Raw genomic sequence first — 11,831 nt, 5'->3', positions numbered from 1 at the left:
CATTTGGGTTGCATTGATGCCACACCCTGCTGTCTTTTATTCTTTGCCTCACACAACTATCTTCATTTGAGCTTCAGGCTTTTTTCCAGAGTCCTGAAGACAATCATTCATACAAATACTGAGAATTCTTACATATCCTAAATTCTACATAAAATCTATTTGTTATTAAGTTAGAAAATAAATTCACTCATACACATCGACCCCCTTTCTTTATATCTGATCTGGTCTATGAATAGGTTTCAAGAAAAAGATCCTGACAATTCAATCAGCTGTGATTTTTAGCATAACTGTTAAACACGTGTAAGAAGGTAAAAACCTTATTTTTGTATGCTTACCTTGTTTTTCTTCCCACCTTTGACAGGAGCTGCTATTACTGTAATCAGAGGGAACAGCAAGTTAATCAGAATGAACAGAGAAAAGAAAAGCCTTGCACTGCATTTCTTCAGCACATTTCATTCAGCAAATAAAAACTAAAAGCAGCTGTCATTACCCTCGTCCTCCTCCTCATCGCTGGGCTGGACGGACAGTTTCTTGAGTCGCTGCATGACGTCTTCATCTTCATCCTCCACGTCCCCGGCTTTCCCTTTCCGCCGGTCCTTCTTTTTCTTTTGAGGCTAATGCACATAAATTATGACATCTTAGACACATATTGCATGCTTTAAAAATAACTTTTTGGTGCATTTATTTCTAAAACTGTTGTGGCATTTAAAAGATGGAAACACTAGTAAAGTGTGCTCGTTAGCCTGGACTAGAAAAACCTCAGAGAAATGGGATATGGATGTACATAATTTATTTAATAACAGAAGCTCTCACACATAGAAGAATGAGCCATGATACACGATATTGCCAAAGGTTTTGGGACACTCTTCTGGGAAGGCTTTCCACAAGGTGTATTTTGGGAATTTTTCACCATTCCTCTAGAAGGACATTTGTGAGGTCAGGCACTGATGTTGGATGAGAAGGCCTGTCTCACAGTCTCCGCGCTAATTCATCCCAAAGGTGTTCTATCGGGTTGAGGTCAGGACTCTGTGCAGACCAGTCAAGTTCCTCCACACCAAACTCACTCATCCATGTCTTTAAGGACCTTGCTTTGGTCACTGGTGTGCAGTCATGTTGGAACAGGAAGGGGTCATCCCCAAACTGTTCCCACAAAGTTAGGAGCATGAAATTGTCCAAAATGTCTTGGTATGAAGCTGAAGCATTAAGAGTTCCTTTCATTGGAACTAAGGGGCCGAGCCCAGCCCCTGAATTCAATAATTTGGAGGAGTGTCCCAAAACTTTTGTCTCTATATTGTATGTTCACAAGCTGATATATGTTACCAGTTGAAAACCAGTTAGACTTAAAATTCTGATGATACAAATATGAAAGCTGCTAATGGGTTCAACCAAAGTAGCTTAGGTAATAGTTTAGTTATTTTACGGTTAGTCTACTGAGTTGTATGTTATAAACATTAGGCTGTATTTAGAACTGAAGAGTTAGGAGTCAACTACATGCTGTGTGGCTGGGTGGAGTCCGACTAACAAAGGCGTGTCTTAGATACTGACTGATTTATCTTAAGCCTATTCTGGCTTGATATCCATTTCAGCATGGAGCAGTAATAAGTCCAGCATCGCTGTCTGAAAGATTTTTGTTTTGACCAAAGTTACCATGGAATTTGTGTTGTAGGCTGTAAATTCTCTTAAAAAGTATCTAATCTCATTGCTTTAATAAATTTGATGGTTTTATTAATAGCCTTATACACTGTATATACATTGCACAGAAAGCTTTTACATCTTAATTAGAGACATTTATTCTATTAAGGACTTAATTGTTAAATTAATAAAATGACGCAAGTTCATCTGTGAGTGTAGCATTTGTGCCTCAAATATAGTTTGCATGTATTTACCGTGTTAAGGATATTTCTGTCTTAATGAGACACAGAAAAGCAGATAATTCTGTGCTTTGAGGAAATCAGTGATCATAACCAGACAGACTTTATCATCATCATCATCATCATCAGCATCATCATCATCCTCACCATACCTGCTTTCCTTGCGTCTCCTTCACCGCTGGTTCTTCCGCCTTCTCAGCTTTACTTTCCGAGGACAGCTCATCAAAGAACTACAGAAAAATAAGACCAAGTCCAAGGCTGTTAGACTTAAGTGCAGGGGTGGAAATAACTCATTTGTGATACACACAGTGATACCTACTACAGCAGATCAAATACTACACACCGCAGTATACTAAAGGCACCATGACATCATCTCTGAAATATATGTATAATATAATATAAAAAAAAAGAAAGTGTACGAAAGTTTTTTCCACTTACACTCTTCTTCCCCTTCTTGTCTTTCTTTCCTTTCTTGACAACTTTTTCTGATGAGGAAAAACACAAACACTGAAAGTGATCTCAGACACTAGTGATGATGAAATATTGAGCATGTGTGAAGGACATGTTTATGGTTTTGTAGACATGTCTTACAGCATGATCAGAACAATGATCCACATCATACAATGTCAAAAACGTAATAATAATGTAGTTAGGAAAGACCAGATGATGCAATGCTCCTGATTAAGCTCCAGAGTGGTCTCCATCTGTGTAGATCACACAAAGACTGCTTCTTACCATCAACTACTATTTATAAGCCTTGTCATAATCCCAACTAGCCATGATATAAAACTTTTGGGTTTGTAATTAATCATCCAAACAAACAAGCGACTCATCTGCCTTGCGTTAGACCCGCTAGTTTTAATATGTAACGTTAGCTAACCTTTCTGATTCCTGATCATGTGCTGAATAATTTCAGTCTTTACCTGTCTGTGGTTCGTCGTCTCCCTCCCACTCCGCCACTTCTTTAGATTTCTTCGGCATTTTCGTCGTCCTTTAAGCGAATAAAAAGGTGATGATGTTGTGAATTTGATGCGTAGATTTACTCTGTGTGACAGAAGAGCGCACACGCGGCCTACACTTCCCGACCCACTACACAAGAGCAGCACAGAGTTTCAAATGCCGGTAGTTTGGAAAATGACAGCCCCCACTACAGGCTGGAGGAGGGAACTGCAGCTGGGCAGATTTGGCTATGGCTGACTTTAGGGTATGGCCAGATTTAGGTAAGACTGCCTTTATGGCTGACTTTTGAAAATGGCCGACATAAGGGTATGGGCGATTGCAGGATATGGCTGCCTTTGGGTATATCTGACTTTGGGGTATGGCCAGATATAGGAATTGCTGCTTTTAGGGTGTAGTCAAAATTGGTTATTGCTGACTGTAGGGCATGGTCAAATTTAAGTATGCTTGCCTTTATGGTATGGCTGCTTTTAGGGAATGAGTGATTTTAGAATATGGCCGACATTAGAATTTGGGCGACTGTAGGGTATGGCTGCCTTTAAGGTATGGTCATATATAGGTATATCTATCTTTAGGGTATGGTCAGATATAGGTATATCTATCCTTAGGGTATGGTCAGATATAGGTATATCGACCTTTAGGGTATGGCTGGATATACTGTAGGTATATCTACCTTTAGGGTATGGCCATATATAGGTATATCTGTCTTTAGGGTATGGTCAGATATAGGTATATCTACCTTTAGAGTATGGCTGGATATAGGTGTATCTACCTTTAGAGTATGGCCAGATATACTGTAGGTATATCTACCTTTAGGGTACGGCCAGATATAGGTATATCTGTCTTTAGGGTCTGGTCAGATATAGGTATATCTACCTTTAGGGTATGGCCAGATTTAGGTATTGCTGCCTTTAGGGTATGGCCAGATATAGGTATATCTGACTGTAGGGTATGGTCAGATTTAGGTATGGTTGCCTTTATGGTACGGCTGCCTTTAGGGTATGGGTAACCGTAGAATATGGCTGACATTAGGATATGGGCCACTGCAGGGTATGGCTGCCTTTAGGGTATGGTCAGATTTAAGTAAGGATGCCTTTATGGTATAGCTAGTATTTTAGGGCATGGGTGATTGTTGACTATGGCTGACTCTAGGGTATTGGTGACTGTAGGGTCATTTAAGGGATTTAAGGGTCCCAGCCCAGATGTTTTCCTTGTTCTCTAACAAATCCACTTCAAATCAAAGTGGCTGTTACTTAGCTGATTAGTTGAATCAGATATGCTAGTACAGAGCAAACATTATAATAAACAGGCCAAGTTTGGGAACCTATGCTTTAGGGTATAGTCTACTGTAGTTATAGCTGACTTTAAAGTATTAGACAACTTTAGTGTACAGCTGGATAAGTTGAGGTTATGGCCAGTTGTGTTTAAGGTGACTTTAGGTTAAAGCCAGCGTTAGTTATGTCTGACCATGAGCATGACCAATATTAGTGAGCTCTAGGCAAACGACGCAACCGTACGTCATATCCGTTTTTCTTACGAGGTGCCACTAAGGCAGCGCCGCCTTTTCTAGAACAGGGATTGGCGCATGCGCAGTAGTATTCCGGTGAAGGACATTGGAAGAGATGTGACATTAGTGTAACGTTAACAACCGATTCCGATGTTTGCATTATAAAGCGGTTCACTGCATCTCGCCACACGTTAACGCTTCCTGCTGATTTTATTCTGACGGGTATGTGTGGGTATAAAGTGCTGACTTGGAGAAAAAGAAAAAGAAAAAAAAGCCGGGCTAGCTAATGGAGCAATTTCTAATGTGCTAGCACGGGTGCTAATGCCTGATACGGCTAACGTTATAGCTAGCGTGCGGTATGCAATTGAGTTAGAAAATACTAACCGGCTGTGTTTCACTAGAGTCCAGGGAAGACCTATCTGCTCTCATCGAGGTGTTAGATTCCACTAAAGTTAATATAGAAGGAGTTCTGTGAGTTAAAGCTTTTGGATCGTGTGAGTTTAGTCATTTTTATTTCAACTTATTACAACTTGGTGCTGTCACTCAGCCAGGGACAGGTCACGTGAGCTTTCAGTGACTGCAGCAGCTTGTAAATAAAAGTACATCAGTGCTGGATTTTCTAGAAATTCACTTGGTTTATATAAACTCTGATTGCGCTCAGATATCTAAATAATCTTATTGAGAAATAGTGTTTTTGTGTGTGTGTAATTGCACTGTATAAATTAACAAGATCTGCTCCTTTTCCCCAACAAAGGCTCTTTGACTGCATTGCAGAGGTTCAGGGACAGAAAACCACAACTACTCTGGTGATTTGCTCCACTATGTCAGTTTGCTGGTAATCTAATGCTGTGAAGATCCTGAGCAGCCTGTCCTGAATGGCTGTGTGCAGAGGGGGTGTCTCGTTTTGGGTAGGTTGCATCAGGAGTCACGGCTGCCAGCCGCTGATAAAGAAGCAGAACTGGAACGTATGGCAGGTGAGATGTTATCTTTTCAGGTATTATTGGATCTGATATTGTTTATCGGTCACAGCAATAGCCTTAACATCTGTCTCGGTATTGTATTGGGTTTGGAATATTTTTTTAGTCCCATCTGCTGAATGTTTTTTATGCCATATGTTTAAGTTAAGTTGCCTTTATTTGTCACATATACATTACAGCACATCCCATCTTTGGAGGTTGGGATCAGAGCGCAGGGTCAGCCATGATACAGCACCCCTGGAGCAGAGAGGGTTAAGGGCCTTGTCTATTGAGTGAAAAGACCGACCTCGCATGTTAATACAGGACACGACTTGGGTTAAAGCATGCTGTCCGTGGTCTCGTGTAACAAAAGCTGTGTAAAATGAGTTGTAATTTTGTGCACAAAAGTCCTCAGTATGCATTGGGAAATGTGCATGTGAACACAATCCTGCACAAGAAATCTAAATTACTGTGCATGGCCACACATATATTTAAAATATTTCAGAATCTCTGTATGTGTTGCCCCATGTTTTTGCCATGTTTTGAGCTGTAGTCAGAAATCACAAAATACACTATATTGCCAAAAGTTTTGGGACGTCTGCTTTTGTTGTCCCGTCCTTTGCAGCTATAACAGCTTCAACTCATCAGGGAAGGCTTTCCACAAGGTTTAGGAGTGTGTTTATGGGAATTTTTGACCATTCCTCTAGAAGCTCATTTGTGAGGTCAGGCACTGATGTTGGACGACAAGGCCTGGTTCACAGTCTTTGCTGTAATTCATCCCAAAGGTGTTCTGTCGAGTTGAGGTCAGGACTCTGTACAGACCTATCAAGTTCCTCCACACCCAACTCGCTCATCCATGTCTTTATGGACATTGCTTTGTGCACTGGTGTACAGTCATGTTGGAACAGGGAGGGGTCATCCCCAAACTGTTCTCACTTGAACAGGGAGCATGAAATTGTCCAAAATGTCTTGGTATGCTGAAGCATTAAGGGTTCCTTTCACTGGAACTAAGGAGTCAACCCCTGAAAAACTACACCTGAATTCAATGATTTGGAGGGGTGTCCCAAAACTTTTGGCAATATAGTGTAAATCAAGCTGGGCATAGAAAAATTCTGTGGTCATTAAAAACATATTTCCATTCAGACTTTAGATATCTTTTATATGATTTTATATGACATTTTTATCTGTTCCCTGTCCATAGCTTGTTAACGCCCATTAAATTACTGCCAATTATCCTGACACGATGGGTGAGGTGGGAGTGGCTCATGATCGGTTTACCTGTGATTACGCATTTTGTCCACTAGTCCACTAGTTTTTAGTTGCTGCATAATTCACACACTATGTGTAGAAATGTGTGACAAATTTACACCCAAAAAATACTCACTGCAAAAATTTGCAGACACCACTATTAGGCTGTATTTGAATATTAAAGCTCTGGTATTGATCTTGTTTTGTATTGAAAATAGAAAAAGGTGCTACTGTATTTAAAGTAGCTTGAATCACTGAATAATCTTTTTATTTTTTTATTTGCAGGTGGTGTTAAATGCCCCTTGTCGATCTCTGAGCAGTGGATCATGGGTCTTGGCTCCTCCAAACAGCCTACATTATCAATCCGTCCAGAAACTGTCCCCGCCTAACCCATTCCATCATGTGTCCCAGCCAAGAGAACAAACTCCAGAAGAAGACTGGGAGGAGACACTTGGCATGTGCGTCCTGCTCAAACCCAGGGAAGCAGTTGATCAGCATACGCTGGTGGAGGTTCCCCTGTTCGGACAAATCAAGCTGAGTGAGCTCCTGGCGTTAGGAGCCAACCGGCCCATTGACTTTTCTTTCCCTTTAACCACAGTTGATGGAAGAAGAGAAGATGATATTAGCGTTACTGCAAAGTCAAGGACTGAGCAAAACCCGGATCTGGAGCAGAGTTCATTTCGGAGTTTGTTCCAAGCTGAAGGATGCCCCGCGCCTTTCATGTTGGGATCATGCTTTTATTGCTTCCACTGTCCTGGAACAGCACCTGTAGCTGAGGCTGGAGATAAGCTGAGAATTGGACATGTCTTCTTTCCACGTTCTTTTAGCGCTCTCAGCAGTGATACAGAGACAGTAAGCATGGACAGAGGGTCGAGTGAGAAGGACAATGAGAATGAGGAGAAACTGGCACTGATGTATGAAAAGCTTAGGATTGAGGTAAAACCTGAAAAGCACCTTCTCCTCCTAAAGCCTTTTCTTACATCTGCATGTAGACCCAAGTTTCCCATCACGTTATTGTTAACTGAACGTTGTCTTTCAGCTCCCCAGGTTTTTTCTGAAGAATCATGACTACAGCATGTATTCAAACAACATGGAATTCATCAATGACCTCCTCAACATGAAAACCAGGTGCTGTCTGGAATTCTCGAATCTGATTGGTCAGAAAGTGTTGATGAGTCTTCTATAACAGCCGCTCGGACACTTGACTTGTTGTAATGTTATTATTTTTATAGTAGGTTACACAAATGTATAAAACGTTTGTAATGGTCTCTGTAAGGAGATGTTTAATTAGCATTTTTTGTCAGGAGTCTTCAATGCCCTCTCGTGTTTTATTTGAGTAAAGCATGACTGGCTGTGCGTTGTGATTTTTTTCTAATGCGATTTCATATTAGAACACTGCCTTTTCTTCTTTCTCCTTAGAGGCCGTGTAGCGTATCAGCTGACCCTGGCGCTGTGGCGACTCATGTGCCTGTGCTATTATGCGGACGCGCGGCTGGAAGTGCTGAAGCTGACCAAGCACCCAGAAGATGGCTCCATCAAAGCACGCTGGAGGGTCAAGGGTTTGCCTTTTCACACTCTTCTCCTTCGCTTCTACAAGAAAGATAAAAGCCAGTTTTACAGGTAGGACATGTAGTTACACACCTGGTATGAGCTAATGACTGGTTCCTTAACATTATTATTATTAATTTATTTATTTATTTTTTGCACAGAACTTTCGATGCATTCTCTACCTTCTATCTGGGCTCGGACGGACTCATACATTGTCATAAAGTTGAAAAGGTAAATGTCTTTATCATTTGCTCGTATATATTTATTGTGTCTGTCAATCATAAAAGTAGAAATTATTATTATTATTATTAATTATTATTATATTAATTATTATTATTATTAAAAAATATTAATATTTTCTGTCTCCCATAATTGTAGAGTATGTGCAACGATCATGTCTCGGCCAGATTTTCTGTATTAAAAATTATATAAATATTTTTTATGTCTAATAAATATAAAAAATAAATGATTAGTTCTTGGGGTAGTCAGTATATATTGTGTGTGAAACATGTCCAGAGATCACTGCAAAATAATCAGTTTCTTATGTGTTTGTGAACTGCTGACAATATTTCTCCTAAATTCAAAATATCACTATTGTTATTTAGAGTTTATATTTAAAAGAAATGACAACACATCAAAATAACCCAAGATCATGCCGGGCTTTAATAACTCAAATGAAACAAAATGCAAATAATTTTGTAAACCAAATTGTGTTCATGCTTTGGCTAAATAACATTAAGAGATCAGTATTTGGTGGAATAACCCCGATTGGCTTGCGCTTTGGCTCCATGATCTCCACCAGTTTCTCACATTGCTGTTGGGGAACTTTATACCACTCTTTTTTTGCAAAAAAGCAAACAGCTCAGCTTTGCTTGAAGGTTTGTGTTCCATCCATCTTCCTCTTCATGACATTCCAGAGGGTTCATTTTAAATCTTGTTAAATGAATCTCTGTAGAGTTTGTCCTTATAGCAATGGGACTACTTTGTAAGAGAGAAGCATTTGTATTTGTGTTACCAGTGAATAATTTGTGGTTTAGTCATCAATGTTGCCAATGAGTTTAAACTCCCGAGATTTTGGTAAGGCTTTCTGTCATGCCTGTGAGGTTAAAGTTTATAGTTTTGTAGTGCAGTTAACCGTGTCATAACGCAGAAGATTCCTAATGCCCACACCAGAGGCGACAGCAGCGAGAAAAACACCCCGAGATGACACGCTTGAGTGCGGGATTTAGCAGTGCCCTTAGGAAACGTGTCTAAATTCCTATCATTTTAAATGCAGCTTAAAGACTTCAATCAAGAGCTGTAAAGTCATGGCTGTTATGCTGATTGCTGTTGCTTTTTTTGCTGCAGGTTATGCAGGCTCAACCACCTGTGCTGCCCAAAGTGACATCACTGCTAGCGGGCGCTCTGGTGGCTCTGGGGCTCCAAGAAGACCGGCCGGCTCTTAATCTTCTCCCAATGTTCCTCTCCTCCTTCAGACAGGCTCAGGATTAAAGAGAAAGACATGGCACTGCACATAGACGTGTGTGTGTGTGTGTGTGGGGGTAAAGAGAGAAATGTTTATGTCGACGATGAGAAGGACTAGTTCCCATTCTCGTAGAGAAGAACGATAGATTCGGAGAAGTGCGATGGTCCTAATGACGGATGAGAACAGCGGTATCAAAACAGGAGATGAAAACAGTCCTACTTGTCCATTCGCTCTCTTAACTGTTGAATATTAAGTGATACTGTACCATATGGCATCCTAAAGTAAGCTGATGCAGGATTCGCTACACCATTTTACTTCCATCGTGTTTTACTGTGCTGCTACCACGAAGAAAGGAACATGTATATGGTAGAATAGATCTGTAGCAAATCCCTCAAACATATCACCTTAACAGAAGCAGTGACCATAAAAAAACAAAACAACTAAAGCCTAAGCCACTTCATTACATACTGTTTACCTGTCTTAAACACAGTCCTGTGGAGATTTCTAGCAGGAATATGTTCAGAGTATTGCATTTCAAGTGCAGACCAATTGCTTTGAGCTGAAAGGGGGTTCTATATCAAACTGTTGTGTCAATGCAATGTCTTTTTTTTTTGCACTTGCCTATCAGATTACAAAAAACTAGTCTGGTTGTTGGTTGAGGAGCAGATGGAGGAGCGATTATCCTCAGTGACCTCATGACGTATTCCACAGTGTGAGAGTTTTGTTTTGATGCACAATTAAAACAAGTCAGCACAGATATGCTTGCTTAGGGCAGGTACATGTCTCTTAGTACACATAATTGCTCCTAGTTGCCTGTTCTACATAAGCTGATTGTCACAGAGCATAAAGCGCAGACCGGTGTAAGGGTTCGGGTACAATCATTTAGGAACAACATTTGGTGAACGTTGAATTCTTAAGGAGTCTTCAGTGTCGGTGCTTTGAAACGGTCAGTTTCCACGATGGGAAAGTCTTCAGAACAGAAGATGCTGCAGTGTTCTAGTTAAATACAACTATTAATGGATAAAAGGCTCTTTAATTGATAATTAATGTAATAATTGCTGCGGATGTTAAGGATGTATAACCGTAATGTTCCTTTCCATCAGACCTCATCAAACTATCTGGTCGTTGATTTAGTTTCCTATAACAGCAGGTCAAAGCGTTTTATTACTTTAGTTTCATATATTTGCTGACTGAGTAATGTTGACCTCATCCTAGACTACAGTTAGTCCCTCAGTGTGGTTCTTTGAAGCCTTTTGACCAATTCTCTTACATTAGCATAGTTGTCAAAGCTTACTAGATTTTCCTGGATAATATCTATTCGTAAGAACTCACTGCATCTTCTTATGTCTGAACGGCTGGCTGGACATCTGTGGTATGAGGAGACAGCAATGCCACTGGAGACTCCTTTTGAGTAACTATATACCTACAAAGTGCATCTGTATGTTAGGTTAGCATGATAAAATGGCAGTGAGGTAAACTCTTGGAAGAGACACAAACCCCTTTGCACTCATGCGTTGCTTGTAAACTGCTCTTTTAGTGATACAACAGAAAATCAGTGACGGGAAAAGGGCGAGTCCATAGTTATGAATGAAACACAGCCATGGCCTTTATACTGTATCTGTTCTTGCTTTTCTATATCCTAATCAATACAACATGAGCCGACTGATTCCAGATCATTTCCAAACCGGGTCCAGAATTACAGATCGGACAAAAGTTTGTGGACACCTGATCGCCACACCCATGTGCTTGTGAACATCTAATTCCAGACATTATTCCCTTTTTACCGTTATTACAATCTCCACAATTCTGGGAAGGCTTTTTCGACTAGATGTTTTAGAGTAGCTGTGGTGATCATTCAGCTACGAGAGCGTTAGTCAGATCAGTTCACTCAAACCTTTGGCCATATATTGTAGCTCATAACAACTCCATAACAAAGGTGATGAGGAAAAGTGTAAGATTTTTCTCCTGTATAATATTCAGTGTTATATCCAGAGCACCAAGTTTGTTTATTTTCACAATAAGCGCAGATTCAATTTCCGGAAAAAAACAAAACAAAACCCCTATGTCCTGCTGGCACTTTAAAATAAATTTAGCTTGATGAAGAATTGTGCAGACAAGTTAACCAATAATCCCACGAAAATCAACAGGAATATTGAATCCGTTGTCTGATGCTGTAATGCTTATTTATTTTCTTCATGTTATGATTTGTCAGTAACTCAAATTCTGGTATGGAAACGTGGATAATAAAGTGAACAGGCGGCTGTTTTAACATCTGAGAT

The 11,831-nt window shown here is 40.2% G+C and overlaps 2 protein-coding genes across 4 annotated transcripts in view; one reads left to right on the top strand and one right to left on the bottom strand.

Moving 5' to 3' along the window:
- The window catches only part of abcf1 (ATP-binding cassette, sub-family F (GCN20), member 1), a 15,793-nt gene extending 12,815 nt beyond the window's left edge, over positions 1–2,978 (bottom strand). For both annotated transcript variants that reach the window (XM_058404922.1, XM_058404923.1), the window contains exons 1-5: positions 2,795–2,978; positions 2,310–2,356; positions 2,024–2,101; positions 491–614; positions 336–373 (exon numbers count right to left, since the gene is read on the bottom strand). In XM_058404922.1, coding sequence (XP_058260905.1) covers positions 336–373; positions 491–614; positions 2,024–2,101; positions 2,310–2,356; positions 2,795–2,852 — 345 coding nt within the window. In that variant the 5' untranslated portion in view covers positions 2,853–2,978. The remainder of the gene's footprint in view (positions 1–335; positions 374–490; positions 615–2,023; positions 2,102–2,309; positions 2,357–2,794) is intronic.
- Positions 2,979–4,399: 1,421 nt separating this feature from the next.
- On the top strand, positions 4,400–11,828 carry lg12h6orf136 (linkage group 12 C6orf136 homolog). 2 transcript variants are annotated; one of them, XM_058404811.1, is made up of 7 exons: positions 4,400–4,557; positions 5,090–5,309; positions 6,825–7,475; positions 7,579–7,667; positions 7,959–8,159; positions 8,249–8,318; positions 9,435–11,828. In XM_058404811.1, exons 2-7 carry the CDS (start codon positions 5,211–5,213, stop codon positions 9,576–9,578), a joined length of 1,254 nt encoding a protein of 417 aa, XP_058260794.1. In that variant the 5' UTR covers positions 4,400–4,557; positions 5,090–5,210; the 3' UTR covers positions 9,579–11,828. The 2 variants fall into 2 exon arrangements, with proteins under 2 accessions (XP_058260794.1, XP_058260795.1); XM_058404812.1 differs by lacking the exon at positions 4,400–4,557 and adding an exon at positions 4,568–4,829.
- The last annotated feature ends 3 nt before the right edge of the window (positions 11,829–11,831 follow it).

Source organism: Hemibagrus wyckioides, linkage group LG12 (assembly GCF_019097595.1).
Source record: "Hemibagrus wyckioides isolate EC202008001 linkage group LG12, SWU_Hwy_1.0, whole genome shotgun sequence".
NCBI lineage: Eukaryota > Metazoa > Chordata > Actinopteri > Siluriformes > Bagridae > Hemibagrus > Hemibagrus wyckioides.
The sequence above is the reverse complement of the archived record's forward strand: the minus strand, read 5'-3'. Positions and strand labels throughout refer to the sequence as shown.

Excerpts from the sequence above, each read along its gene's own strand:
- lg12h6orf136 (XM_058404811.1), top strand. The coding sequence starts at position 5,211 with ATGGCTGTGTGCAGAGGGGGTGTCTCGTTTTGGGTAGGTTGCATCAGG. Across the intron at positions 5,310-6,824 it reads AGAACTGGAACGTATGGCAG|GTGGTGTTAAATGCCCCTTG; the intron begins GTGAGATGTTAT and ends TTTTATTTGCAG. Across the intron at positions 7,476-7,578 it reads ATGAAAAGCTTAGGATTGAG|CTCCCCAGGTTTTTTCTGAA; the intron begins GTAAAACCTGAA and ends GTTGTCTTTCAG.